The following is a 26396-nucleotide window of genomic DNA, read 5'->3' on the forward strand; positions in this document are numbered from 1 at the left end:
TAAAAAAAAATTATTATAAACAAGTGCAAATTTTTTTATACGGGCTTGCGGACCGAGGGTCGGCCCGCGCGGAGTGCGGACTTATGCAGGTCGAACCACTGCGGACCTACAAACTCACTACCCTGACTCGTACCGTATTTTTTTCACGGACCTGCAGACCGACTCGACGAGCCAGACCTAATTGCCACCAATGCTAAAGTGACCCAATTGTTAGACCAAACAATTAATGCATTGTTAATTTCCCGTGCCAATCACGGAAGCTATAATAAGGTCCCTCCATTAAAATGTACATTAACATTTCTGCATAGCCATATGTTTTATTTCTCTATTTTTTTATTGTATTTCAGTTCTTTAATTTTTAAAATTAATTAATTTTATTTATGATTAATATATTACCTAGTTTTTAATAAAAAATATTAACATATTTTCAGAAATAACACAGGTTAAAATTTGTTAAACCTAACTAATATGATTAAATAACTGATATTTCTGAAGAATATTTAACACTTTTTTATCAATAATTCAATAAAATATTAGTAATAAAATAAAATAATATAATTTAATTAAATTAAATTGAATATAAAATTATAATTTTATTATATTAAATTTGCATATTCATTAAACTATAAAGACTAAAAATGAAAATTAGGTTATTATTTTTTATATTTTTTATAATTGAAAATTAATTAATATAAAAATAAAATATTAGGTTATTATTTTTAGTTTTTAGAAAACCTGTTTTATTAGGCCCGTCTAATTTATTTTATCAAATACTCATAATCAATATTTTTATTTGCTATATCTCAGCTTTTGATGTAACATCTTACTATAACCAAAACTGATTAAAACAACTTCTTGTAAGAACATTAATTGTTTTTTTAAATAGCGAATTAACTTTTTGTATTTTTTATTAACTTTTTGTATTTTTTATTTTAGCATATAATAACTAAACTATTTTATATACGAATTGCTTATTTTTATAATTGTAAGTAATATGAACCTATATTTTTCTTTTTAAATGTCTTAAAAAGTTATCCAAATAACTCAAGGTAGCGACATTAGTGTATGTGCTTTGCTCTTTCTATTGTTAAGGTAGAATATATATTCCCTGCTTTGTATGTCTTCGGTTTGTTGATATTGGTGTTCATTTCCTGTGTGTCTTTGTTTCTTGTTTGTCCAGAAAGTTTTGTCGGAGTTATTAACACAACACTCTTGTTGTTGACGTAGAGAGCAGTGATCTGTGAAATGGGTGTGGAGAACGGAGAAGAGATAAAAGATGATGAGGCAAGCACATCAGAGAATGGGAAAAAGGAAGAAGGAAGGAAGAAAGAAAGAGAAAAGACAGAGAGAGTTCCGTTTTATAAGCTGTTCGGTTATGCACACTCCACTGACATTTTCTTTATGGCTGTTGGGAGCATTGCTGCCATTGCAAACGGTGTCGCTTTCCCTCTCTTGGCATTACTAATGGGTCAAATAATTGATACCTTCGGCGCCACTAACCCAAATCTACTCCAAGATGTTTCCAAGGTAACCATCTTAATCACCTCTCTCATACATCCATCATTTATAATCAATTTTCTTCTATTTCACTCATATATATTTATCCTACCATATTAAATAACTTTCGATTTACTATTATATAAATATATAACTTTACATCCGCTATATTTAATTTTTTACTTAAGAAAATCACACGGGTATTATTGTTAGGAAATACAAAATTCATAATGAATTCAAATTTCACTAAATATTTTTGAAGACGGAATTCATAATTTTAATATCACTAAAATGTTTTAAAAAGATATTTTATTTACGTACATATATGTTAAAAAAATATATTAAAAGATATATATATCATATGGTCAAATCCGTAATCCAAAATCTAGTAAACAAAAATAATGAAGGGATGCTAGTAGTTTAGTGAGATTTGTTCTGATTTTGTAAGGACTTGGGAGCTTTTTTACAAGTTGTGATAATGTTTGGTTGCTGTGATTTATACAAATGCAGGTTTGTCTTAAAATTTTATACTTGGCACTAGGATCTGCAATAGGAGCCTTCCTACGTAAGTACTTTATTTATTTATAAATTATATATTTATTCACGATCTCCACAGCTAAGTTACCTGAACTTTGTTTTACTGAGCTTGTATTAAGATTTTCAAAAGAGTAGTTTATTTTTATAGAAAAATTAAAATATTTTATGATAAAATATATTATTTAAATAAACAATTTTAAGAAAAAAATTTAAATTTTTAAAATTTATAAAGAATAATTTAATTAATTTAAATTGATAGCTATAAATTTTACTTAAAAAATAAGAATTATTTTTTTTTTCAACTCTCAATTCATCTTTCTTTTTTCTTCTACATTCTTTATTATTCTTTATTATGTTGTACTTTGAAATATCATCAATTCACTTTCAATCAAGTCGTGACCGACTGGTTAATGTCAAAGTATCATCAACTAAATATTGGTTTTTAATTAATATTGACAAATTCGTTTACATGTTAAAATTTATCACCATTTTTCTATTTATCCTCGTCACTATAATATTAGCCATTAGGGTGAGCTAATTTAATTATAATCATCATACACATGATACATATATAACACACATACCTACACATCACACACTATAAGAAAAAAATTTCATTCCTCATGAATAAAAAGTGTGTTTTTCATAGATTATTTCTCACAGGTTTTTTTCATAGATAAAAAATGTATTTTCCGTACTTTTTTTTTCACAGATATTTTTCATGGGATAAAAAAGGTATTTCCCACGCAATATTTTTAGTGGACATTTTTTCATAAGTAAAAAGGTATTTTTCAGTATTATTTTCTACATATTCATTTTCTTGGTAAGTCAGATATTTACAGTACATTGTTTTCCACGGATATCTTTTAGTGGTAAAAATGAGTATTTCTCATACACTATTTCCCATTGATATTTTTTTATAAGTAAAATATTGGATATTTTCCTTGCATTACTTTCCACAAATACTTTTTTATGGATAAAACAAATATTTCTCATTTCTTATTTTCCACAAAATTTTATGTATGAGTAAAACAAGTATTTTTCATAAATTATTTGCCACAAATATTTATAAATTATAAATTTCCTACCTAATATAACTTTCCACGGATTTAAATACATGTGAAATATAAACTAAATAAAAAATAATAATATTTGTGAGAAAAAAATTAAAGGTATTCCTCAACAACACCTTCAATGAATAATAATACTAAGAAAAAGTATATTTGGCACCTCTTCATTTAACACATTATTTTTTATTCTCTTATTACGAAAACCATGTCAAATGAATATTGGTGTGTGATATTACCATTGCCCTAATACTAAATCATTCTACACAAGATATTAAAACGCTCAGTAACGTCCTCGATGCACAATATAATTTGTCACATGATGTTTTTCGAAAAGTATTTCATATTAAGAATAAGAATGTATACATCATGTGATTCCATTCTTAATATTTAACATACATATTAAAACATCAAAACTATTAGTAACATAAGATACATATTCATATTTAATCATTCTTAATATTAAAACGCTCGGTGACGAGTAAAACTAACAATTAACACTTTAAAAATACTATTAATAACATCAATCTTCATTTCATATTATAGGTCAAAATTATTTTTGATTGATATTTGTAGAAATAACACTTTTTTTTTGTATTTGATAGTAATTAAAATACTATATAAAAAAATTAGTAAATTTGAATAATGTTTTTGAAACAAAATATTTAAAAATTAAACCTTTCAAAATAAAATAATTCAAAATTAATATTGTGTTTTTTTTTCAAATTGTAATTTTTTTAAGCAAATAAAGTGTAAAATCTTATGAGTTGATGAGTTGTTTTCATATAGATTATACTGCATTATATATTCTTCCCGTACTCTTTAACATTATTAAAAAAATACTTATAAATTTTGTTACGAAACAAATTGTAAAAAATTGCTGTCAATTATTTTGCAAAATATTTTATATGAGATACTTTTCACAACAAATTTTGTAGGAAATACTTACAAATTTTATAATTTTGTAGAAAATTATCTACGAAGGAATTACCTGCTAATTAAATTTTTTAGAAAAAATAACAGAAAAAAAAATCTTCCAAATTTTTTTAACAAATTTACAAGAAAAATTTCATGTAATATAAAAATTTTAATAGCGTAAATGATAAATGACGAGTTATAAGTTTTATAAACACTATATTATATAATAATTTTTATTAATTAAAAAATTATACTCTATACATTATGTGTTATTAAAGATATTTTAAAACCAGGCTGTAAAATTTGTCCAATCAATTTAATTTTGAGGAAAAGTACCATCTGAAGTAAAACAACCTAACCTAATACTAAACATCTAATATATTACATATTTTCAATATCACTAAGCTAAATTAAAATATATAATAAAATTTAAATGAAAAATATTTATCTCAATGTATTTTTTAACCTTTTTAATAATATTATTATTATTGTTTATAGTTTAATTATTTATAGAGTCTATATAATTTTGCAAGCTTTATTTAGTTGGATTCTTTAGTGTGTGTTCCTTGGGGATGGATACGAGGGAGAATGTGAAGATGAATTTTTGTAGATTTGGGTGGATGAATTTTTGTATTTTTTTAAGTGGATTTAGAGGGTAAAGTAAGTGAATTTGGAGATAAGTTTTATGAAAGTCAGTGAAGTATTTGATTGATGTGATAGATAAAATAAATTGTAAAAATAGATAGAATTAGATAGTTACCGAAATACCCTTGATGGAAAAAGAGAATGATTTTATAATTTGATGTTATAAAAATAATTATAATTAATTAATACGAATTAAAAAAATATTAAAATTATATAAAATTTTAAAATAAAAAATATTAAATTTTTATGAATGTAAAAAAAATTATACAATTAAATTTTAAAAGAAATTTAAACAATTAAATTTTAAACAAAATTTATATAAAGTTAAAAAAAAAGTTTTAAAAAAAGTTTTAAAAAAAAGTTAAAAAAATTAAAAAAAGTAAAAAAAATAAAACAAAAAGTAAAAAATAAAAAACATAATAAGCATTGACACTGATGTCGTAACTGGTGTCAGTCCTTTATAAACCAAGGCACGTAACCGGTGCCATCCTCCTTTCAAAACACCACAACATCGTAACACTGGTGCATATAACCACCAACCACGCGTCAAACCAGTAGCGGATCTTGACTATAAAATTTGGAGGGACCAAAACAATATAATTATTTGACTATTAGATTGGATCATTAGTATAATGCTTTAAAAAATAACTCATCTAACATAACAATTTGATCATTGGTACAATACTTTAAAATATGTGAAGAAGTAAAATATATCTTGTTTTCATCTTCACCAACCACTTCTCTTCTATCACTTTTAAAGAATGAATCTATGGTTTTATTCTTCATCAATATACTTTTTAAAAAATTAATATTAAAAAATAAGTTATCATAATCTAATGAGAAATTGAGAGTCGTAATTATTAAAAGAAAAATATATTATAATCAAGTCACAAAATCGGTTTGAAAAAACACATAATACATTATTTTTTCTTCTATATTCATAAAAAAAGGAATATACAAAGTTCATGAAATAAAAAATAATATTAATAACTATTAAACTAATAGTTCATTATCAAGTGAGACAAGACAGTTACCTTTTTTATCAAGGAAAGAAGATAACAAATGATAAATGAGAGCAAAAGTAATGAGTTTGTGTCTAACTTCTCTTTTTCTTCAAAACCAAAAAGAAAACATATGAGGCTGAAAGATGAGTACAAGTTTGTGAAAACTTAAAAAGACAATGAGAAATAAAATAAAAAATATTTTAATAAATATTTGTTATAATTACTATTTTGGTTTTTGTTTCCAAAAATGTAAGTTGGTCCTCAAGTTGATTTAGTCGAAATTTGATATTTTTTTGACAAAAACAAAGACAAAAAAATAATTAACCCTAAATATTTTTACCCTTTATTATATTAAATTTTATATTTTATTATTTATTATGCTTTATAAAAAAATTAAAAAGACACAATTTAAATTTCTATCAATTTTTAAAATACATTACTTATAATTTAAAAAAATTAAAAATATATATAATTAAAAAAATCAAAAGTATATACATAATTTAAAAAAAAATCACAAATATTTTGGGGGGCCAAGGTCCCTCCCTGCTCCATATATAATCTGCCATTGCGTCCAACCACACCACTACCCACCACCTCAACAAAGCACGACCACCCTTCATGGCATTCCTCGACTACCACACCCCAAACCATCTCATCTTCTTCCCCTCCATGCACATGATTTTGGAAACGGGAAACAAAACTGAAGGGTAGTTTCGTAATGTATACAAAACATATGCAGTATACTCGCGTATCCTTGCACTTTTGAGGGGATGGAATAATCCATCCATCCCCCAAATCGCCTCTCGCATATCCCTTCAATTCATGTAAACGAACGCGCTCGCGTACCAAAATCTGATTTCCCAAATTTACTTAAACAGTACAATACCCTCAAACGAACACTGTGTTAGAGAAAAAGAGAGGAAGAAGAAGAAGAAGAGAGAAGTATAAAATTCTCTTTCTTGTTTCAGAATGATAAGAATAGAAAAATTCATGACGAGATATCCCTCTTTTTTTTTCTTGAAAAATATTTTTTTAATAACTAAATTTTGATAATTTTATTTTACAACATGATATTACAATCAGATGTGACATTTTCTAAGTGACTTTCCATTCTGTCTTTTTTCATTTTTCTATATTTCAAAATCATCTAAGAGATATCACCTCAAATTCAAAATTTAAAAAACAAAATTGAAGAAAAAATTATTAAAATTTAGTTATCAAAATATTATTATTATTTTTTCTTTTAACTCATCTCATCTCATCTTTCTTTTCTTTTTTTCAACTTTTATCCAAATTCGAAATTTGATTATATTTTTAGAGTATCTTAATTAAAAAGGGTTATACTCAATTATATAAGTTTGAGAGGGTGGGTTAAACATTTTTATTTTAATAAATAAAGAAATGTTAGACTTATAATATTTCTTTATTTAAGTAAAAGTGATAAGTAGGTCTTAATACACTAAAACCTAAAAGAATAATTAAAATTACTCTTAGAATGGAAGTAACGTTATCTATACCATTCATATACTACGTCAAACCATTTCATTAAACAAATATATCATTAATAAATAAAAGATAAAATAAAATAAAGTTAATTATCACTTTTAACACATGAAAACAAGTTGCTATATTTGAAAAATCATTACAAAACTAAAATATGACATCTAACTCTATTACAGATAATTATTATTTTTATATTATTAATAAAATATCATTTAAAATCCTTTTACATTTATAATTATATAGAAACTATAGATCAAAATAATAATAAGTTAATAAATTTAATGATGTATTTTATAATTATTTATTTATTTTATATTAAAATATTTTTTTTTCAAAAATATAACTTTTTTATTTTAAAAATAATTTAGAGATAGCATACTTTATTTGATATTTTTAATATATAATAATTAAATTATTTTTTTGTCATAAAAATTCTTTAACTTTTATAAGCTAAACCTTGTATCTTAATTTCCTAATATCGTATTCTGTTTTAGCAAATATGATATTTCATTCTATTATAAGTATAAAAGGGATGAGTAAAAAAATTTAAGAAATATGAATACTACTAAAATTATAAACAGATTGAGTTTAGTATAGTACTAGGAAAGGAAGTAAACTATGAAAAGAGTAACTTTACCACACTATGAAAGAACATGAAGAAACACAAAACTTAAGTTGAGAGAAACATAAAATTTTTCAGAGGAGGCATGTTGGGCGGTGACGGGGGAGAGGCAAACTGCACGAATAAGGGAACTGTATCTGAAAACTATTCTCAGACAAGATATCGCTTTCTTTGATGAGGAAACAAACACCGGAGAGGTGATAGGGAGAATATCAGGTGACACCATTCTTTTACAAGAAGCCATGGGTGAGAAGGTACCTACCATACATTGCATATGCTGCAACTTTTGCACGAGATAAATTTTAATGTGTTCACATAATAAACTTGATTTTCTCTTATCAGGTTGGGAGATTTGTGCAGCTTGTAGCAACATTCACCGGTGGATTTGTGATAGCGTTGGTGAAAGGGTGGCTTCTTACTGTTGTCATGCTGTCCTCTCTTCCACTTCTTGTTTTGTCAGGTGCTGCTGTGGCCTTCACCATACAAAGGATTGCTTCCACAACTCAAACAGCTTATGCAAAAGCTGCACGTCTTGTCCAACAGACTATTGGCTCAATAAGAACCGTATGTTGTTTGTTCAAACTTGAAACCTAACCATGGCATTCTATACTTCCATATAGTCTGATATTTCTTGTTCCTGTGTATATTTCCAGGTTGCATCCTTTACTGGGGAAAAACAAGCAGTATCTAGTTATAACAAAGATCTTGCACATGCTTACAAATCAGGAATTCAAGAAGGTTGCATTCATGGAATCGGTGCAGGCACACTTTTGTTTGTTACTTTCGGGACTTATGCTTTGGGAGTATGGTATGGAGCAAAGTTGATAATGGAAAAAGAATATAGTGGGGGCAGGGTGATAAATGTGATTGTTGCCATACTTATCGGTTCATCGTACGTAGCATTTTATTTTAATGTATTTATTTATGTCTTTTAAGGAAGTTTGACAGTTCATATAGCTTTTCTTTTTTTCATATGTTAGGTCTCTTGGACAGACATCCCCTTGCATAAATGCTTTTTCTTTAGGTCAGGTTGCAGCATACAAAATGTTCCAGACGATTGAAAGGAAGCCAGAGATAGACGCTTACGATCCAAATGGGAAAATATTACAAGATATTCAAGGCGAAATAGAGTTAAGGGATGTTTATTTCAGTTACCCATCAAGACCAGAAGAACTGATATTTGGTGGATTCTGTCTTCGTATAGCAGGTGGTACAACTGCAGCTTTAGTTGGACAAAGTGGAAGTGGAAAGTCTACAGTTATCAGCTTGGTAGAAAGATTCTACGATCCACAGGCTGGTGAAGTTCTTATTGATGGCATTAACCTCAAAGAATTTCAGCTAAGGTGGATCAGAGGAAAAATAGGCCTTGTCAGCCAGGAGCCTGTGTTGTTTGCATCTACCATTAAGGATAATATCGCATATGGAAAAGAAGGTGCAACAATTGAAGAGATAAGATCTGCCGCTGAACTTGCAAATGCTGCTAAGTTCATTCATAAGCTTCCACAGGTTTTATGTTCAACCTATTAGAAAATTAGTGAGGGAGACTTTATTTCATTTGTGAAAATGGATTGGATTGATACTATTTACACTACAATTCCCGTTGATCATTAATGACTTTTCACTTAACATGTTAAATAGTTATGATTACTGTCAATCACCCTTTTAATATATAGTTACATAAAAATAACTCCTCTTGATGCATATTTAATTCATATCCTCTCATCTCTTTACAGCACTTCATTTTCTAATTATTATTTCTGACTCAGCAGAGTACTTCATTCATTTACCTCTGCATGCAGGGATTGAACACAGTGGTTGGTGATCATGGAAGCAAGCTATCTGGTGGGCAGAAGCAACGCATTGCCATAGCCAGAGCAATTCTGAGAAATCCTCGAATTCTACTTCTGGATGAAGCCACAAGTGCACTTGACGTAGAGTCAGAAAGAATAGTTCAAGAGGCTCTAAATAGGATCATGATCAACAGAACTACTATTGTGGTGGCGCATCGCTTGAGCACAGTGAAGAATGCTGATACGATTGCTGTCATTCACAGAGGGAAAATGATTGAGAAAGGTACCACGCGAGTTCATTTTTTAATATAAAATTGTCCTCACCTTACAAATCAGTTTGTTGGACTTGAATCAGATCCCATTCTCTAATAATCCCATTCTCTAATATAATATATATTAGAGTACTTAAAGTTTCTATATTTAAAGTGTGCAAAGCACCAAGATGGTTTTGTGGAGATTGAGTTATGGACTTAAAAACCCGTTTCTAACTATTTATATTTTTAAATACTTAAATATAAAAGTATCTTGAATTAGAATTGCTTACTCTTAGAATGTGTGTTTATTAATCAGGAACACACTCAGAATTATCAAAGGGTGATGGAGCTTACTCTCAACTTATACGCCTACAAGAAATAAGCAATGACTCAGAAGAAAATGCTGATCATCACAGCAAGGGTGAAATTTCAGTAGAATCGTTTAGACAATCTAGTCAAAGGAGATCACTTGAAAGATCTATCAGTAGGGGTTCATCCAAAGGGAATAGTAGCAGACACTCTCCTTCGGTTTCCTTTGGTTTATCCAAAGGAGTCAATGTCTCTGATCCTGAACTTGAAAACTCACAACCCAAAGAACAAGCTCCAGAGGTTCCACTTAGCCGCCTTGCTTCCCTCAATAAGCCAGAGATTCATGTCCTTTTGATTGGATGTGTAGCTGCCATAGCAAATGGTGTTATATATCCAATATATGGGTTGCTGGTTTCCATGGCCATCAAGACATTTTATGAACCATTTGATCAGATGAAAAAAGACTCCAAGTTTTGGGCACTGATGTTTACTGTCGTTGGTATTGCAGCATTTGTGACAAATGTCGGACAACGATACTTTTTTTCTGTGGCGGGATGCAAGTTAATCCAGCGTATCAGGCTAATGTGTTTTGAGAAGGTTGTAAACATGGAGGTTGGTTGGTTTGATGAAGCTGAAAACTCAAGCGGTGCTCTCAGTGCGAGACTCTTAGCAGATGCGGCTTTGGTACGTGCCCTTGTTGGTGACGCGCTGGGACTATTCGTTCAAAATTCGGCATCTGTATTGGCTGGATTCATTATTGCTTTCACTGCATCTTGGCAGACGACGTTAGTTATTCTTGTCCTGATTCCCTTTTTTGGAATCAATATATACCTTAAGAACAAACTCTCGAACGAATTCAGTGCAGATGTAAAGGTTAGTTTTTTTTTTTTTCCCATTACTACAAAGTTATATAATTATTGAGATTATATGTTTGTTGCGACAGATGATGTATGAGGAAGCGAGCCAAGTTGCTAATGATGCAGTTGGAAGCATAAGAACGGTTGCTTCTTTCTGCGCTGAAGACAAGATTATGGAACTATACAGGAAAAAATGTGAGGCCCCCATCAAAGCAGGGATACGAGGAGGATTGATCAACGGAGCAGCGTTTGCGGTTTTGGCTTTCTCGTTGTATGGTTTTCACGCAACCAGTTACTACGCAGGAGCTAGACTCGTGGAAGCTGGGAAGGCGTCATTCTCAGATGTTTTCCGGGTATCAACTGTGTCATGTTTGTAACATTTATGTTTTCCGGGTATTGCATTCCACTTTTTCTTCCTTCTTGAACATGTAGTTGCTTTCATGCTTTTCAGGTTTTCTTTGCATTAACTATGGGAACTGCTGGTATTTGCCAATCAAGATCCCTTGCTCCTGACTCGAGCAAAGCGAAGTCAGCCACTGCGTCCATATTTAAAATGCTTGATAAGAAGTCGAAAATAGATCCGAGTGATGAGTCTGGCATCACACTGGACAGCGTCAAGGGAGAAATTGAGCTTCGTCATGTGAGCTTCAAGTATCCATCTAGGCCTGAGATACCCATTTTCCAAGACCTCAGCTTGGGTATCCATTCTGGCAAGGTAAGTGTTTGAGTTTTTATATAACTTTGTACGTAGAAAATACTTCATTGCCAAATTTGGTGTTTCAGACGGTGGCTCTTGTTGGTGAAAGTGGAAGTGGGAAATCCACAGTGATTTCCTTGTTGCAAAGATTTTATGATCCTGATTCAGGGCAAATCACACTTGATGGTGTGGAAATTCGTGAGTTGCAACTCAAGTGGTTTAGACAGCAGATGGGCCTTGTAAGCCAAGAGCCAGTTTTGTTCAATGAAACAATACGTGCCAATATTGCCTATGGAAAAGAAGGCAATGCTTCTGAAGCAGAGATCATAGCTGCAGCAGAATTGGCCAATGCACATACATACATTAGTGGCCTACAACAGGTAAAATAATTAACCAAGAAAAAAAAACTTGCTTTCTGTTGTTGGGTTAAGAACTTTCGTTGGTTTTCTACTATGGCAGGGTTATGATACTTTGGTGGGGGAGAGAGGAACCCAATTATCTGGTGGCCAAAAGCAACGGGTAGCCATTGCACGAGCCATAATAAAAAATCCGAAGATATTGCTGCTCGATGAGGCGACGAGTGCATTAGATGCAGAATCAGAAAGAGTTGTTCAAGATGCATTGGACAAAGTGATGGTGAACAGAACCACTGTGGTGGTTGCACATCGTCTATCCACAATAAAAAATGCAGATGTGATTGCTGTTATCAAAAATGGAGTCATAGTGGAGAAAGGAAAACATGAAACACTTATTAACGTCAGTGGTGGATTTTACGCTTCCTTAGTCCAACTTCACACAAGTTCTTCGACACCTTGAATTTTGTTTGGAATAACTACCTTGATCGTTGGTACTCTATGAATTGATCGTTGAATCGGTGTAATTTCATCCGTTAATTTCGTTGAATAGGGAAAAACTGTGAGAATAGGTTAAGTTGTGGATTAAAACTATAAATTTGGTCTCTGAGTTGTGATTTTTGGAATTGGCACAGTCAAGTTAAACTCTTAGCTCTAATGAGTCATTTTAAGCGGATTGGTCCTGTTTTGACTCATACAAAGGAGAAAAACACTCTATTATGGTTGAGTGATACTATTTATTATATAGAATTTCGCTTAAGGTTTATGCAAACTTTTTAGGTGAGCTCACAACTCATCAAGTGATTTACTAAATTGAGTCTGACATAGAGGCATGGGAGGCTTTCACATTGGGCGAGCCAACCTTTTCTTGGGCAAGACTGTGTTTCTTCTTCCGAGTCATCTTGAGAAGATGGGGATTCTCGTTTTGTTAATCGTTGGATCAAGCTAAAATTGTGACAGATGGTCCTAAACATATGAATCTTCACTTTGATAATTGGGATCTTTGATTAGAGATCTGTGGTTAGAGAAATTCTTTTCGCCGTTTTGATATACTTAATACAAATATTGTAATTAAATATTATGCTAATGTAATAAAAAATAAATAATGAATTATTAACATGTAAATTAAAATATATAATAGGTGATTTATGTTATGAGATGTGTTTGGATTGAGGTAAAATACATAGGTATGATATGGTGTGATGATTTAAGATTATATGAGAATGTAATGAATGATATATATATATTGTTTTTTGACTATATTTACTAATTTGGTAATGTTAATGTGAATTAAGACGAATATGAATGAAATGATGAAGTAGTTATTCCAAATGTGGGAATAGTATAACGATGATTTAGTGTGGGTGTATTGACGATAACGATGACATGTTGTTGGTGGTGTCTTGTCCACAGTGTCTTAAGTGAGATGATTGTGAATCGGGACTAGAATTTATATCGTGTTTGAGAAGATGACAAAGGAGATTATAAGTCAAATAAAAATACATAATCGCTCACGAATTTGGTTGAGCCTTGTGAAGCCATAGCTTATGCCGACAATATCTTATCTCCATGAGAGAACATATTTGGATGAATAATAGGAAAGCAAGAAGAAACTTTTGAAAAGAAAAAGTAAAAAGAAAAACCTAAAAAGAAATAGAATAAAATAAAATATTTTATGTTGAAGAAGAAATTGGACATGGGCTTAACCCGTTTCTGCACCTTCAATATGCTCACTACATCACATATTATTAACTCTCAATCTGCTAGTTCCACCCCTATTATTCATTTATTCCACTTCCACTTTATTTTTCTAATATCTTCTTGGCTTAGGCCGCATTTTATTTATTGTAAAAGTTTTGTTATACACATCTACATTTTCCTTATCTTTATGCTTCACAATCATTACTTTGAACCCCTATATTTTACTATTCTTACAGCCCTCAATCTGTTTTTTTTTTATTTGGGCTGGGCTTATTTTATTTTAACTCTTGTTTCAATTTATTTTAAACTCACAAGAATCATACTCTCTGTCGCTTCACATTTTCACATACAATCCATTTTCTTTATTTTAAATCAAAATTACAAATTACATTTTATTAATATCGATAATTTTTAATTATCATGTTAATTCTTGAACTTACTTGATAATTAAAATTTTCTACTAAGTTTAAAATTTTTATTTTTTTATGTTGGATTTACTTGATAGTTAAAATTTTTATTTGTTTAAAATTTTACAAATTTAATTATCATATTGAGTCTTGAATTTATTTGGTAATTAAAGTTTTCATTCACTTAAAATCTTAAAAAATGTATTATTATGTTAAATTTCAGATTCGCTTAATAATTAAAATTTCACAATGATTTAAAAAATGATTAATTATCATGTCAATCTCGGATTTGTTTGATAATTACAATTTTTTGTCAAGTTGAGTCTGGTATTTACTTGGTAACATTTCAAATTTAAAAATATTAACCAACAAATAGTTTATTAAAAATTATGTAATTCTTGATATTTCATTATGAATGAAAATACATAAAAGTATGAGTAAGGTCGATCTTTGTCGAGTTCAATCAAACAAAAATTCATTTTTTTCAAATAGTTTCAAAAGAACTACGTAACTTTTGAATTACTTAATTTTCAACATGAATAAGTAGGAACAAAGTTAATCTTTGTCGGCCCAAAATGAAAAAAAAAAAATATTTTACTTACTATTTCATATTTGTCTGTTTAGCTTGATTTATGGGGAAAATTATTAATTTAAAAATTACATTAATTTTGCATATTTTTATTATGGGGAACCGTATTCAAAAAAATGCTGTGGGATTTTAATATCTTCTTCACACGTAACTGACTCCCGAATTATAATGGTGACTCCTCTTTTTTTATATAATTGAGTTTTTTGTTTCACATCTCATCGTGATTTCGGTAGTAACACACTCAATTGTTTTATTCATAAAAAAATTCAATTATAAATAGAGTTTACGTTCATCAAGTTTCATTTTGTAACAACCATTATTTCTCTATAAACTTTTTTCTAGAACTTCATTTGCCTTCTCTCTAACTTTAGGCTTGTCTCTCACCTGTTTGATGAATAGAGATCACCAGTGGATACATGGCGGAGACATCTACACTTTTGACATATCAAAATGTCAATCAGAATCAGGCCACTATTTGCTCTATTTTTGAGTTAGGTTAGCTTTTTGATGTGCGTGTAGTTCTATGATCCATACATGTGACTCAAAATACCTTAAAGTGAATCTCTATTAAATTTTGATCATAATTATATGCTTAGATATGTGATCTTATATATGTATATGCAGTTAGAGCATCCTATGAGAACTAGAGCACTAGAAGCATTTTTGATTTTAGGGTTTTTTCTACACTAAGTAAGGGAAGGTAATTCATAATTTTTGCATGTTGGTTTCTGTTGATTTGGTTGATTGTTGGTACTCTATGAATTGATTGTTGAATTGATGTAATTTCATCTGTTAATTTTGTTGAATAAGGAAAAAATGTGCGAATAGGTTAAGTTGTGGATTAAAACTATAAATTTGGTCTTTGAGTTATGATTTTTGGGATTGGCATAGTGAAGTTAAACTCTTAGCTCCAATGAGCCATTTTAACCATATTGGCCCTATTTTGACTCGAGAAAAGCACTCTATTATGGTTGAGTGGTACTATCTATTATATAGAATTTCGTGTCTGGTTTATGCAAACTTTCTAGGCGAGCTCACAGCTCACCAAGCGATTGCCTAAATTGAGTCTAATAGAGAGGCAAGGGAGGCTTTCACATTGGGCCAGCCAACCTCTTGTTGGGAAAGTTTGTGTTTCTTCTTTCGAGTCATCTTGGGAAAATGGGGATTCTCGCTTTGTTAATCGTTGGATCAAGCTAAAATTGTGACAGATGGTCCTAAACATATGAATCTTGACTTTGATCATTAGGATCTTTGATTAGAGATCTGTGGTTAGAGAAATTCTTTTCGCAGTTTTGATATACTTAATGTAAATATTGTAATTGAATATTATGCTAATGCAATAAAAAATAAATAATGAATTATTAACATGTAAATAGAAATAAAAAAAATAGGTGATTTATGCTATGAGATGTGTTTGGATTGAGGTAAAATACATAGGTATGATATGGTGTGATGATTTAAGGTTATATGAGAATGTAATGAATGAGATATATATGATATGTTGTTTTTTGGCTATTTTCTTTTGACTATATTTACCAATTTGGTAATGTTAATGTGAATTAAGACGAATATGAATGGAATGATGAAGTAGTTATTTCGAGGGTGGGAATACTATAATGATGATTTAGTGTGGGTGTATTGACGATAGGGACTGAAATGAGATCATCGTCACTTTACTAGTAATTAGATTCATATAGATGAAAATAACTAGTTGTGAGAGTAGATGATAGTTTACATACATAGCTTATGAGATATAGAATTTACCCTGTCATACTCTATGGATCAGGAGGAGGCTTGAATATATAATAGGTGGGAGTGAATGAGCAATGGCAAGTGCAGGTCTTAGGGTGTTAGTCAATACACAAACCCTCTAGAAGTTTTATACGTGGTTATTGGTATATGATTGGGCCATGAAAGCCTTTAGGTTTGATAAAGATTGTATGATTTATGAAAGCTATGTGTTTATTTTATGAATTGTTAGTCTATTCTCTTTTCATTTAAAACTTAGAAGTTTTAAATTTACACTAGTTTACCCTATTTTCTATGTTTGTTTGTGGTCTGTCCGCTTGCTGTGATCATATTGTTATATGTGAGCAAAGGAGGTGTAGGTAAAAGAGTTGCGAAACAATGAGTATAGCTCCTACCGATACACTAAAATACATATTATATGCTTATATATTTGGTTTATTGCTTGATACCTAAATTGTAATAATTCAATTATAATAGTATAAATGTACTGAATTGGGATGTTACAAAGAGAAATTAATTTTGTTTGTCGATCACTTAATTTGTTTCATCTTTACTCTTTTTTTTTATACAGCTACAATAGAAAGATTATTTTCTACAATGAAAATTGTCAAAGCAAGCTTGCAAAAATAAAACAAAATGAATTCCTTGTGGACAATGTGCTTACTTATTTGAAAAATAAATACTTACAAATTTTAGTTATAATTTAATTATTGATGAGTTCAGGAATTTAAAGAATGAAGAACGATCTTTATATATATATATATATATATATATATATATAATATTTCTTTTATAATTATTTTCATATTTTTTTATTATATTAGTGATAATAATAAAATTTATGTTTCCTTCAAAATTATTGATAAGATCCATATATATATATATATATATATATATATATATATATATATATATGAATGATAGAAGGATAAAGAATTGAATAGATTATGAACGGTGTGTCTAAGTTGAACTGACATTTAATTAGAATGTCTTAACAACATTTTTTTGGTTAATAGTTTATGCTCGTGTTTCTCATTTGTGTGGTATATTAATATTAATATTAATTCACCTAGTACATATAGGTTGATTAGTTGTATTTTGAAGAAATTAGGCATTGTATTCCTAAAGCATGCAAATTAAGACTAGAATATTCTTCATTGTGTTGGATATGTTGGATAGATTAATATAATTTGTGTTACCTAAAAATTCACGTGTTAAGGTAAATTGGAACCTTTTAATGTTGCTACTTGTGTTTATAATAAAAAAGTTGATGATTCGTCTTTCATGCGTTCTATTTTGAAAAGAAAAAGGAGATCACATGATATTCGCATCTTCCATGCTCTACCGATTCCTGAGCTTTCAACAATTTTGTTCTTTCCGTCTTTTTCTTCTTACTGTACGCAAGAAACATTATGCTTGAAGTCGAATCTTCATTTTTTTTTTTACATTTTCTCTTCCTAATAGTTTCCTTCCTTTCTTTAATGAATTGGCACTACTGTTAAACCAATAAAAGGTTTTGTACGACTAAACGTGGAAAACTCTGCAACGATTGTTGTTTAACCTCTTAAAATTCAGAGAATTTGATTTCAAAAAGCGTGTGATTTTATTATAAAATTGTTTCAATTTAAAAAATTAATTCTTATGAAATTTGAGTAAATTTGTTTTATTTGAATGTGAAGTAGACGTGAATGAAAGTTTAGATCTTATAATAGATAATATGAAAGGTTCAATATTAATAAATATGGTTAAGATAGAATTTGGATGCTTATGATATGAACTTTAAATTAGTTTATAAAATAAGATTTGCATTTTATTATATAATGTAAATTTATATTATTTCGATGTAAAATTTTTAATAAATTTGATTTTTGAAAAAATATTATCTCAAATCAGCAAAGAAAAGATTAATTGTACTCAATAGTTTGTGTGATTTCTGGTAGCTTGATATTATTTTAACGCTATCAAAATTTATCATATTGGTTATATTTCTTTTAGTATGCGAGAATCGGTAGAATACCAAATAAGACATTTTCCATGGATCGGTATTGGGATTGAAGAGAAAGAATGTGAGGTGTGTTGGACTAATGAAAATAATATCTTGAAAAGTTTCACATCGTCTAGGACAACCAAGAGGGTGAGTATTAATGACTATATAATGGGTTCTAAGTCCATGATGTTCCTCACCTCGACTCTTCTTATCTTTTATACTCTTGTAATAAGAGCGTTATTTGTGAGAATTTGTGTTAAATTATTGTTTTGGAAAGTGTGAGTACTCGGGATCAAAGGGCATGAGAGAGCTAGGTGTTTCTTTGTGATTATTTTATTTCTCTACTAATAAAGTGATTCTCAGAGGTTTTTCCCAATAGTGGTATCAAGAGCTATGGTTCGGTAGGATTTTTTTTTTTTTAGTATGCTCTATGGTTGCAGCTTAGTCTGATCTTCCAATCAGAAAAGATTAATTTTATTCCTTGTTGTTTTAGAATCATCCTTGGTTTCTTCTATGGTTGCAACTTAGTTTGATCTTCCACATCAGCAAAAGTTAATTTCATTCCTTGTTGTTGGAGAATCATCCTTGGTAGCTGAAGTTGCAATGAGAAATTTGATGGAAAGATTAATGTCAGTGTTGTGTTGACGCGGTGAATCTGCAGTTGGGTTTGTGGAGGTGCAAGAAATGTGAGTCGTGCTAGATTTACGGTGGAGTTCGCGTGTGGCGAGATGCTTCTGGATCTGCGAAGGACGTCGTAGTTGGTTCTCACATGGTCCAATGAGTGATGCACGATGGAGATCTGATTTGTGTGTCACAATTTATGGCATGTGCGTAAGGAAGTGCTCTATGGTTTACAGATATGCTTCGACAAGAGTCAATGGAGGTGCTACATCGACAGTTGTTGCGTCTTCGACGAAGGAGTCAAACGACACGGTGGCTGCGAAGTGCAGATGTTCGATCTGTGGCTTTCGCAATGTTCTGTGGTTTTGCGTTGTGGGTTGCAACATGGTTTCGACGAAGGGTGTATGGTGTTTATGCGCGAGTATTGGCTAATATGTATGCAAGGGTGTGTGGTGATTATACACAGACATTGGTTAGCATTGATGTAGGGTGCATGGAAATTCTTGGGATGACTTAATTCGAAGTGGAAATTCTTGGGATGGTTTGATTCCAAGTGGAAATTCTTGGAATGGTTTAATTTCAAGTGGAAATTCTTGTGATGGTTTAATTTCAAGTGAAAATTCTTTGGATAGTTTGATTTCAAGTGGAAATTCTTTGGATGGTTTGATTCCAAGTGAAAATTCTTTGAATGGTTTAATTCTGAGTGAAAATTCTTGGGATGGTTTGATTCCGACTGGAAATTCTTGGGATAGTTTGATTCCAAATGGAAATTCTTAGGATGGTTTGATTCCAAGTGGAAATTCTTGGAATGATTTGATTCAAGTTGAAATTCTTGGGATAGTTAGGTTTCAGGTGAAAATTATTGGGACGACTTGATTCCAAGTGATCCCCTTATGGTGGAGTATGATTGTTGGTATAGATAATGAAGATGTGTTTATTTTAATCAGGGTGGAGAATATTGAGGTGATGAAAATAACATGTCTTGAAAAATCTCATATCGCCTAGGACAACAAAGGGGGTGGGTGTTAGTGACTATATAATGAGCTTTAAGTCTATGATGTTCCTCGTCCCGAGTCAAAGACACTTCAAGTTTGTATTTGACTCTTCTTAATTATTCTTATAATAAAAGCTTTGTGAGTTTTGACATGAGAAAATTGTTTATGTGTTTCCTTGTGTTTATTTTTTATTTATCTATTAATAAATTGGTTCTTGAAAGTTTTTTCCAACAAGGTGTAGAGAAGAGATACAAAAATAGTTTTTTTTTTAATTAGAATAATATCTCTAAATTAAATTTATTATTGAAAAAATAGTTGTTGGGCTTTTGAGTAAATTAGCAATTCTACGCATATAATAAGAGACATGAAATTATTTTAAAAGTAATTTTTTTAATCTAACCGTTCAAAATAGTTATTTTTATAATTGTAGAGGTTAAAGTTACTTTTCAGAATAATGTAATGTAATTTATATATTACAAAATTTATGATAAAACCATGTGACAGATATTTAGTCTTAACCTTTTAAAGAGAAATAAGAAGTCAAGTATTGTACACAGAAAAGTCGGGTATAACTGAATCTGGTAGGAAGACGCAAGCGGTCATTTATTGAAAATAAAATATAGTAGTACATATGTGAAGTTAATTCTATTTAGTTATTAATATAAAAAGTAAAGATAAGTAAACTTGCAAACGCTGAAACGTGATAGAACAGTCTGTACCAGAAAAAGGATCGCCATGTATCAAAAAGGTCAACGAAGAATGTGACAATAAAAAAAACGTGTACAATTTATGAAGAAACAATTGTTTTTTCAATATATTTTACAAATTAATTTGCTAGCTGCTTTTATAAAATAAGTTTTATTTTGGTATATATACGGTAACACGTCATTTAATTATTTATATTTGGTATAGTAAAAAAAGACGAAAACCTTCTTATTCTCGTTCTCTCTTAAGTTTTGATTAGCTTTTTTTATATAGAATTATCTTTATAATATTATTATAAAAATAATAATTAAAGATTATAGTATTAATGTATATAAGTTCACCAATAAATAAATCAAATATTTAAGTTATTTAAATATTATAAAATAATATTTTAATATTTAAAAATATGAAATTGTAAACATATATAATTAAAAATATTAAATAATTAAAATAAAAAAATTGTTAATAAATTATGTGAGTCAATTTATCTTAAATCTAACTCAAATCCGGGTTTAGTTCAATTTATTCTCAAATTAAAATGTAAATTTTTTTCAATCTAACTTAATTTGAACCTGTAATGAATTGGATTAATTTATAAATTAAAATTCATTATGGTATTTCTAATTAATGGAAAAAAAAATTCTCTCAAAAATGAATTCAAACAATTCTTACGGAACACATTTATTTACCATCTTACATATATAAGTAATATTTTATAGTTATATTTACTAATATCCGATTCGAATTGTAATAATAATCTTTATTTCCATTACTTACCCTTTATTTATTATATATTATAAGTATAATAGTAATTTATTTTATAACTTGTGGGATGCATATGTATATACTTTCAGATCTGTAAATCCAGAATCGAGTAATATATATAATGGAGTTTGGGGTTAAATTTTGTGTTACATTAATACATTATCTCCATTGGGAAAAACGATTACAAAATTAGAATTTTTCATCTATGTTAGTGTCCATTTTAATAAAAAAATCTTTAAAATATTTATACTTTGATAAAAATGTTTGTAAAACAATTATGATCAAGGAATCCAAAGAATCTACCTCGAAGTTGTCTTTTCTATATTTTTATTTATTTATTATTATATAAAATAAACGAAATGCCGTTGTCTAATCGAGAAGATATGCACGTATGAGTTCATATTTATTGATTTAATAATTGATGAAAAAATAAATCGATGATCGCTTAGACCAAGATTTCAAATACAAAAGTTGGAAACACGAAAATATATTTTCTATCCAAAAATTATTTCAATCGGAATCACCAAATCAAGTGACCAGCTTGTTAACAAAATAAATAACGTTTTTTATGCAGTTGTCATCCTGGTTTTAAGGAGATTTTCTTTTACATTTAGCTTAGTTGTTTTTGAACGTTATACATGAAGTTGGTTTCATAAGAGCGATCATTATCCCCTATTGAATGATGTTTTATTGAATGATCTTTTGTTACTTAGAAACTACGATATAAGATATTTGTATCGAATATGATACATATGTGATAAGTCTATATTCTAAAAATACTAAAATTCGATATATGATATATTTATATTAAAAATTATATAATAATTTTTAAATTTATAATAAATATATAATTGTTATTATCTAAACCCAAATTAAAATCATATTTATTAAAATTATTAACATAAAAAAAGTATAAATTATTATTATTATTATAAAAGTATTACTATTTTATAAAGTAAATATTTAATTGATAAATATTGTAGGTATTATAAAGTATTAGAAACAAATATGTATCAGACATGTATATGTGATTCAAATTGAAGTATTTGTATAATATAACTTAGAGGTGTATATGTTAACATGTATGGTTAAAAATAAATTAATTTGTAATTAACACTAAAAAAATCATTAAAAATCCTAAATTTATAATAAGAAAAACAACCTAACTCATTTCGTAAAGACCTAAAAAAAATGATATTTTAGAATTGATAGAGTATTTAAAATAATGATATTCGATAATTTTTATATTAAGATATTAAAGTATAAATAGAAATTTTATAACGAGTTTCATTATTATAAACACATCATTTCTCTCACTTCTCTCAAGGATTTCTCATCCTGTGTTCAATTTTTGTAAGATCGGAGACCGCCCGTGTGATCCTTGCGTGAGTGAGGTCTTCAAATTCATATGATCAATTTGTTAAATTGAGTAAGTTGTTTTTAGTTCTTCCTTTTTGTAATATTGTTAATCTTTGCATGCGTCTTTATTTGAGGTCGCATGTAGTCCTTTAGTTTTTATCTTTGGTTCTTTGTTGATCAATGATCATGAGAATATGATTTGATCATTTTTGTAGTATTTCTATGTGTAGATAAATTACCCTGTGCCTTAGGGAAGGTTTTGGCATTTTTAGAGTCAGTTGAGCAAATTTCATCCCATAAAGGAAGTTAGCCTTAAATTTGTGTTTAAATTGAGTGACTTCTGGTTTGTGAAATTTCTTGGATTGTTAAAGTTTGAATTGGTATGAATTTTTACTGGTTGATTTTTGTGTTTACTTTGAAGTGTAATTTTTGTTGTATGGTGTTGATTTATTTGGAGGTAATTGGGAAATGTAGGATTTAAGTTATTGATCAAATTTATACCAACTTTATGGTTCAAAGACTATTTTAAGACAATACCAAAGGGGGGGAGTACCAATTTGAGCTATGAAACATGTCTAGATTGCACAAAACTATAAATTTGTTTTTGTTGATATTTGATACAAAGTTGAGCATTCATTTTTACCATTTTTACGAGTTGATTGGCATTGAGCCCTGGCCAAGTGGCATTGACACTGGATATTAGGAATCTAAGTGTGAGTCTAAGTCCCACATTGGCCAGAAATGAAAAAGTAGAGCACCATATAAGGATCAAGGCCCATAAACCCATTGCCTTAAGGTTTTGGGTTGAAAGTGGTGTCAATGTCTTATGTGGTTAGGCTGTGGGTCAGGTAAAGTGACTGTCAGGTAAAGAGTGTACCAATATGGTTGTTAGGAATCTAAGTTGTGAGTCTAAGTCCCACATTGGCCAGAAATGAGAAAGTAGAGCACTGTGAAATTTAGTTCCCTAATGCTGAGCGTTGTATATTGGTGCTGAGTGTTCGTTTTTACGAGGCAAAAGACCTTGAGTACTAGCGCTGAGCGTCAAATGCATGTTTTTATGGATTTCACTGTTTAATTGTTTTTCTTTCTTTGAATATTGTGAAATTATGAATAAAGTGTATGATTGGTTTGTATCATGAAACAAAGGTATGTTTGAGTGGTTGTAGGGTATTTCCCGAGGACAAAATTCCATTGATTATGTGTTTCACTAGGGTGTGTCTTGACAGTCAATATTGTTTCATTGTTTGTGAGGCTATCCTAAACTTTATTAGCTATTCATACTCATGTAGAGGATAATAGTTAGGTGGTGAAAGTAGTAGGAAATCTTGTCATAAGGATGATTCCATTATTCGTATGATTGTGAAAGGGATTAACCTTGTATGTGGTAGCTTGGTAGAGCAATTCGGCAGAGCAGGTTATATCACCATAGACTTCACTAGTTTGACACAAGTGCACGTATTCGGATAATATTGAGGGTAGAAGAGTTTGATTTATAATATGATTGTGTTATATACATTGAATATGGAAATTTATACATATATATATATATATATATATATATATATATATACATACATATATATATATATACATACATATATATATATATACATACATATATATATATATATATACATATATATATATATATGTACATATATATATATATATGTATATATATATATATATGTATGTATATATATATATATATATATATGTATGTATATATATATATATATATATATATATATATATATATATATATATATTGTTTTATAATGCATCTATATCATCTTATTCTTTGTTTTCTTATGCTATGATCACCAATGCGGTGTGAGTAGGGAATGATCCAGACCTCGATACATCAGTGGATGTGAAGAAGTCTTCAGCTTGAGGCTTGAGTTAGTTGAATAAAAATGTGTAAAATTTTGATAGAAATCTTTAGTGATTTAAATCCTTAAGTTTCTTCTCATGTTTGTATAGTTAGATCCCTTTTAGATAACTTAATCAATATAGTATCAATATACCATATAAGTATGTGTATTTATCCGTTTATGTTATTAATTATGGACTTCTTTATTTAGTAATCACACTATTAGATGAGATATTACACATTTTAAAATATATTATCATCGACTATTCATGAAATTTAAATAAATACAATTACAAGATTAAAAAAAATTTATATAAAATTTATATTTTTTATTATATTAAAAAATAAATATGTTAGTACTGATTATATTTAACAGATTATCTATTTATTTAATAAATATATATTATTGATTTCAAATAATTGATAAATACATTTGTTATAATTTTTTTCGTTTTTTAAATAAATATACTTGATTGGACGTGCTTGCATTTTTTTTTCTCCAACACTTTAATTTCTATGTACAATTATTGTCTCACTTTATAAAAAAAGATGCAAGATTTTAATTTGAAGAGATGTTGTATATCGATTATCACTTTCAATTTATTTTAAATATAAGGTTTAAAATAATAATTAAAATAAGGGTTAAATATGTTTTTGTCTCTTAATTTTCAGTGAATTTTGAAATTAGTCCATTTCGAAACTTTAGACCAATTTAGTTCTCCATCTTTCGAAATACGTAAATTTAATTTAGTTCTTTTAATCAAATTTTATTAAGTTTATTTGATATTTTAAGTGCGTTTCATAACAGTATTCGACTTAACATTAAAGCAAAAAAATGTGTCAAACAGTAGATGCCTACGAAACATTAAATTAACCTAACAAAATTTGATGAAAATGACTAAATTCACGTATTTCAAATGATGAAGGACAAAATTGGTTTAAAGTTTCGAAATGGATTAATTCCAAAATTCACTAAAATTTAAGGGATCAAAAACATATTTAACTCTTAAAATAAAAAATTTATATTGTAAATTATAATTAAATCAACCTTATATTGTAATATATTTTAATTCGAGTGATGGCAACAGGGCGGGGCGAGACGAGTTTCATTATCTCATATACATCCCTATAGAAAAAAATTAATCCCCATCCCTGTATCCAAATCCAATGGGTATCAAACTTTTGTCTCATCCCCATCCCCACCAAGTAGCAGGTATAATCTCGTACCCATATTCGTACTCGTTTTCTTACTACTTCAATATTAATTTTAATTAATTTTTATAAATAATAAAAAATTATGGTAAAAGAAACATAATATTACCAAATATTCAATATTAGGAGGATGGTTGTTTCTTCGATATCAAATACTTTGAAAAATTATAATTGTTTACATTTTAGATTAGAATACCAAATAAAATTTCATGAGAACCAAAACATTTATTAAATTTGCAAACATTAATGAAACTTAGTTGATAAAATTTAAAAATATTTTAAAAAAATATAAAAGGAAAAAAAATTAAAATTAAAATGTATTTTAAATGTTTGTTTACTTCGATATTTTAAATTCTAATGAATTTCTTTTTTATACATTA

General features: G+C 28.8%; 1 protein-coding gene across 1 annotated transcript; it reads left to right on the plus strand.

Annotated features, from left to right (window-relative positions):
• The first annotated feature begins 1177 nt into the window (after positions 1–1177).
• LOC114190121 (ABC transporter B family member 4-like) lies at positions 1178–12672 on the plus strand. Its single transcript, XM_028078893.1, has 12 exons — positions 1178–1527; positions 2008–2062; positions 7872–8047; positions 8136–8357; positions 8447–8685; positions 8774–9299; positions 9593–9866; positions 10154–11019; positions 11090–11356; positions 11455–11718; positions 11787–12080; positions 12160–12672. The coding sequence occupies exons 1-12, from the start codon at positions 1246–1248 to the stop codon at positions 12514–12516; spliced, it is 3822 nt and encodes a 1273-aa protein (XP_027934694.1). The 5' UTR covers positions 1178–1245; the 3' UTR covers positions 12517–12672.
• The last annotated feature ends 13724 nt before the right edge of the window (positions 12673–26396 follow it).

This window comes from Vigna unguiculata, chromosome 7, assembly GCF_004118075.2.
Source record: "Vigna unguiculata cultivar IT97K-499-35 chromosome 7, ASM411807v1, whole genome shotgun sequence".
Classification (NCBI taxonomy): domain Eukaryota; kingdom Viridiplantae; phylum Streptophyta; class Magnoliopsida; order Fabales; family Fabaceae; genus Vigna; species Vigna unguiculata.

Bases quoted from the DNA above. Each gene is read 5' to 3' on its own strand.
- LOC114190121 (XM_028078893.1), top strand. From the start codon at position 1,246: ATGGGTGTGGAGAACGGAGAAGAGATAAAAGATGATGAGGCAAGCACA. The intron at 1,528-2,007 runs GTAACCATCTTA...ATACAAATGCAG, and splicing joins TACTCCAAGATGTTTCCAAG to GTTTGTCTTAAAATTTTATA. The intron at 9,867-10,153 runs GTACCACGCGAG...TTTATTAATCAG, and splicing joins AGGGAAAATGATTGAGAAAG to GAACACACTCAGAATTATCA.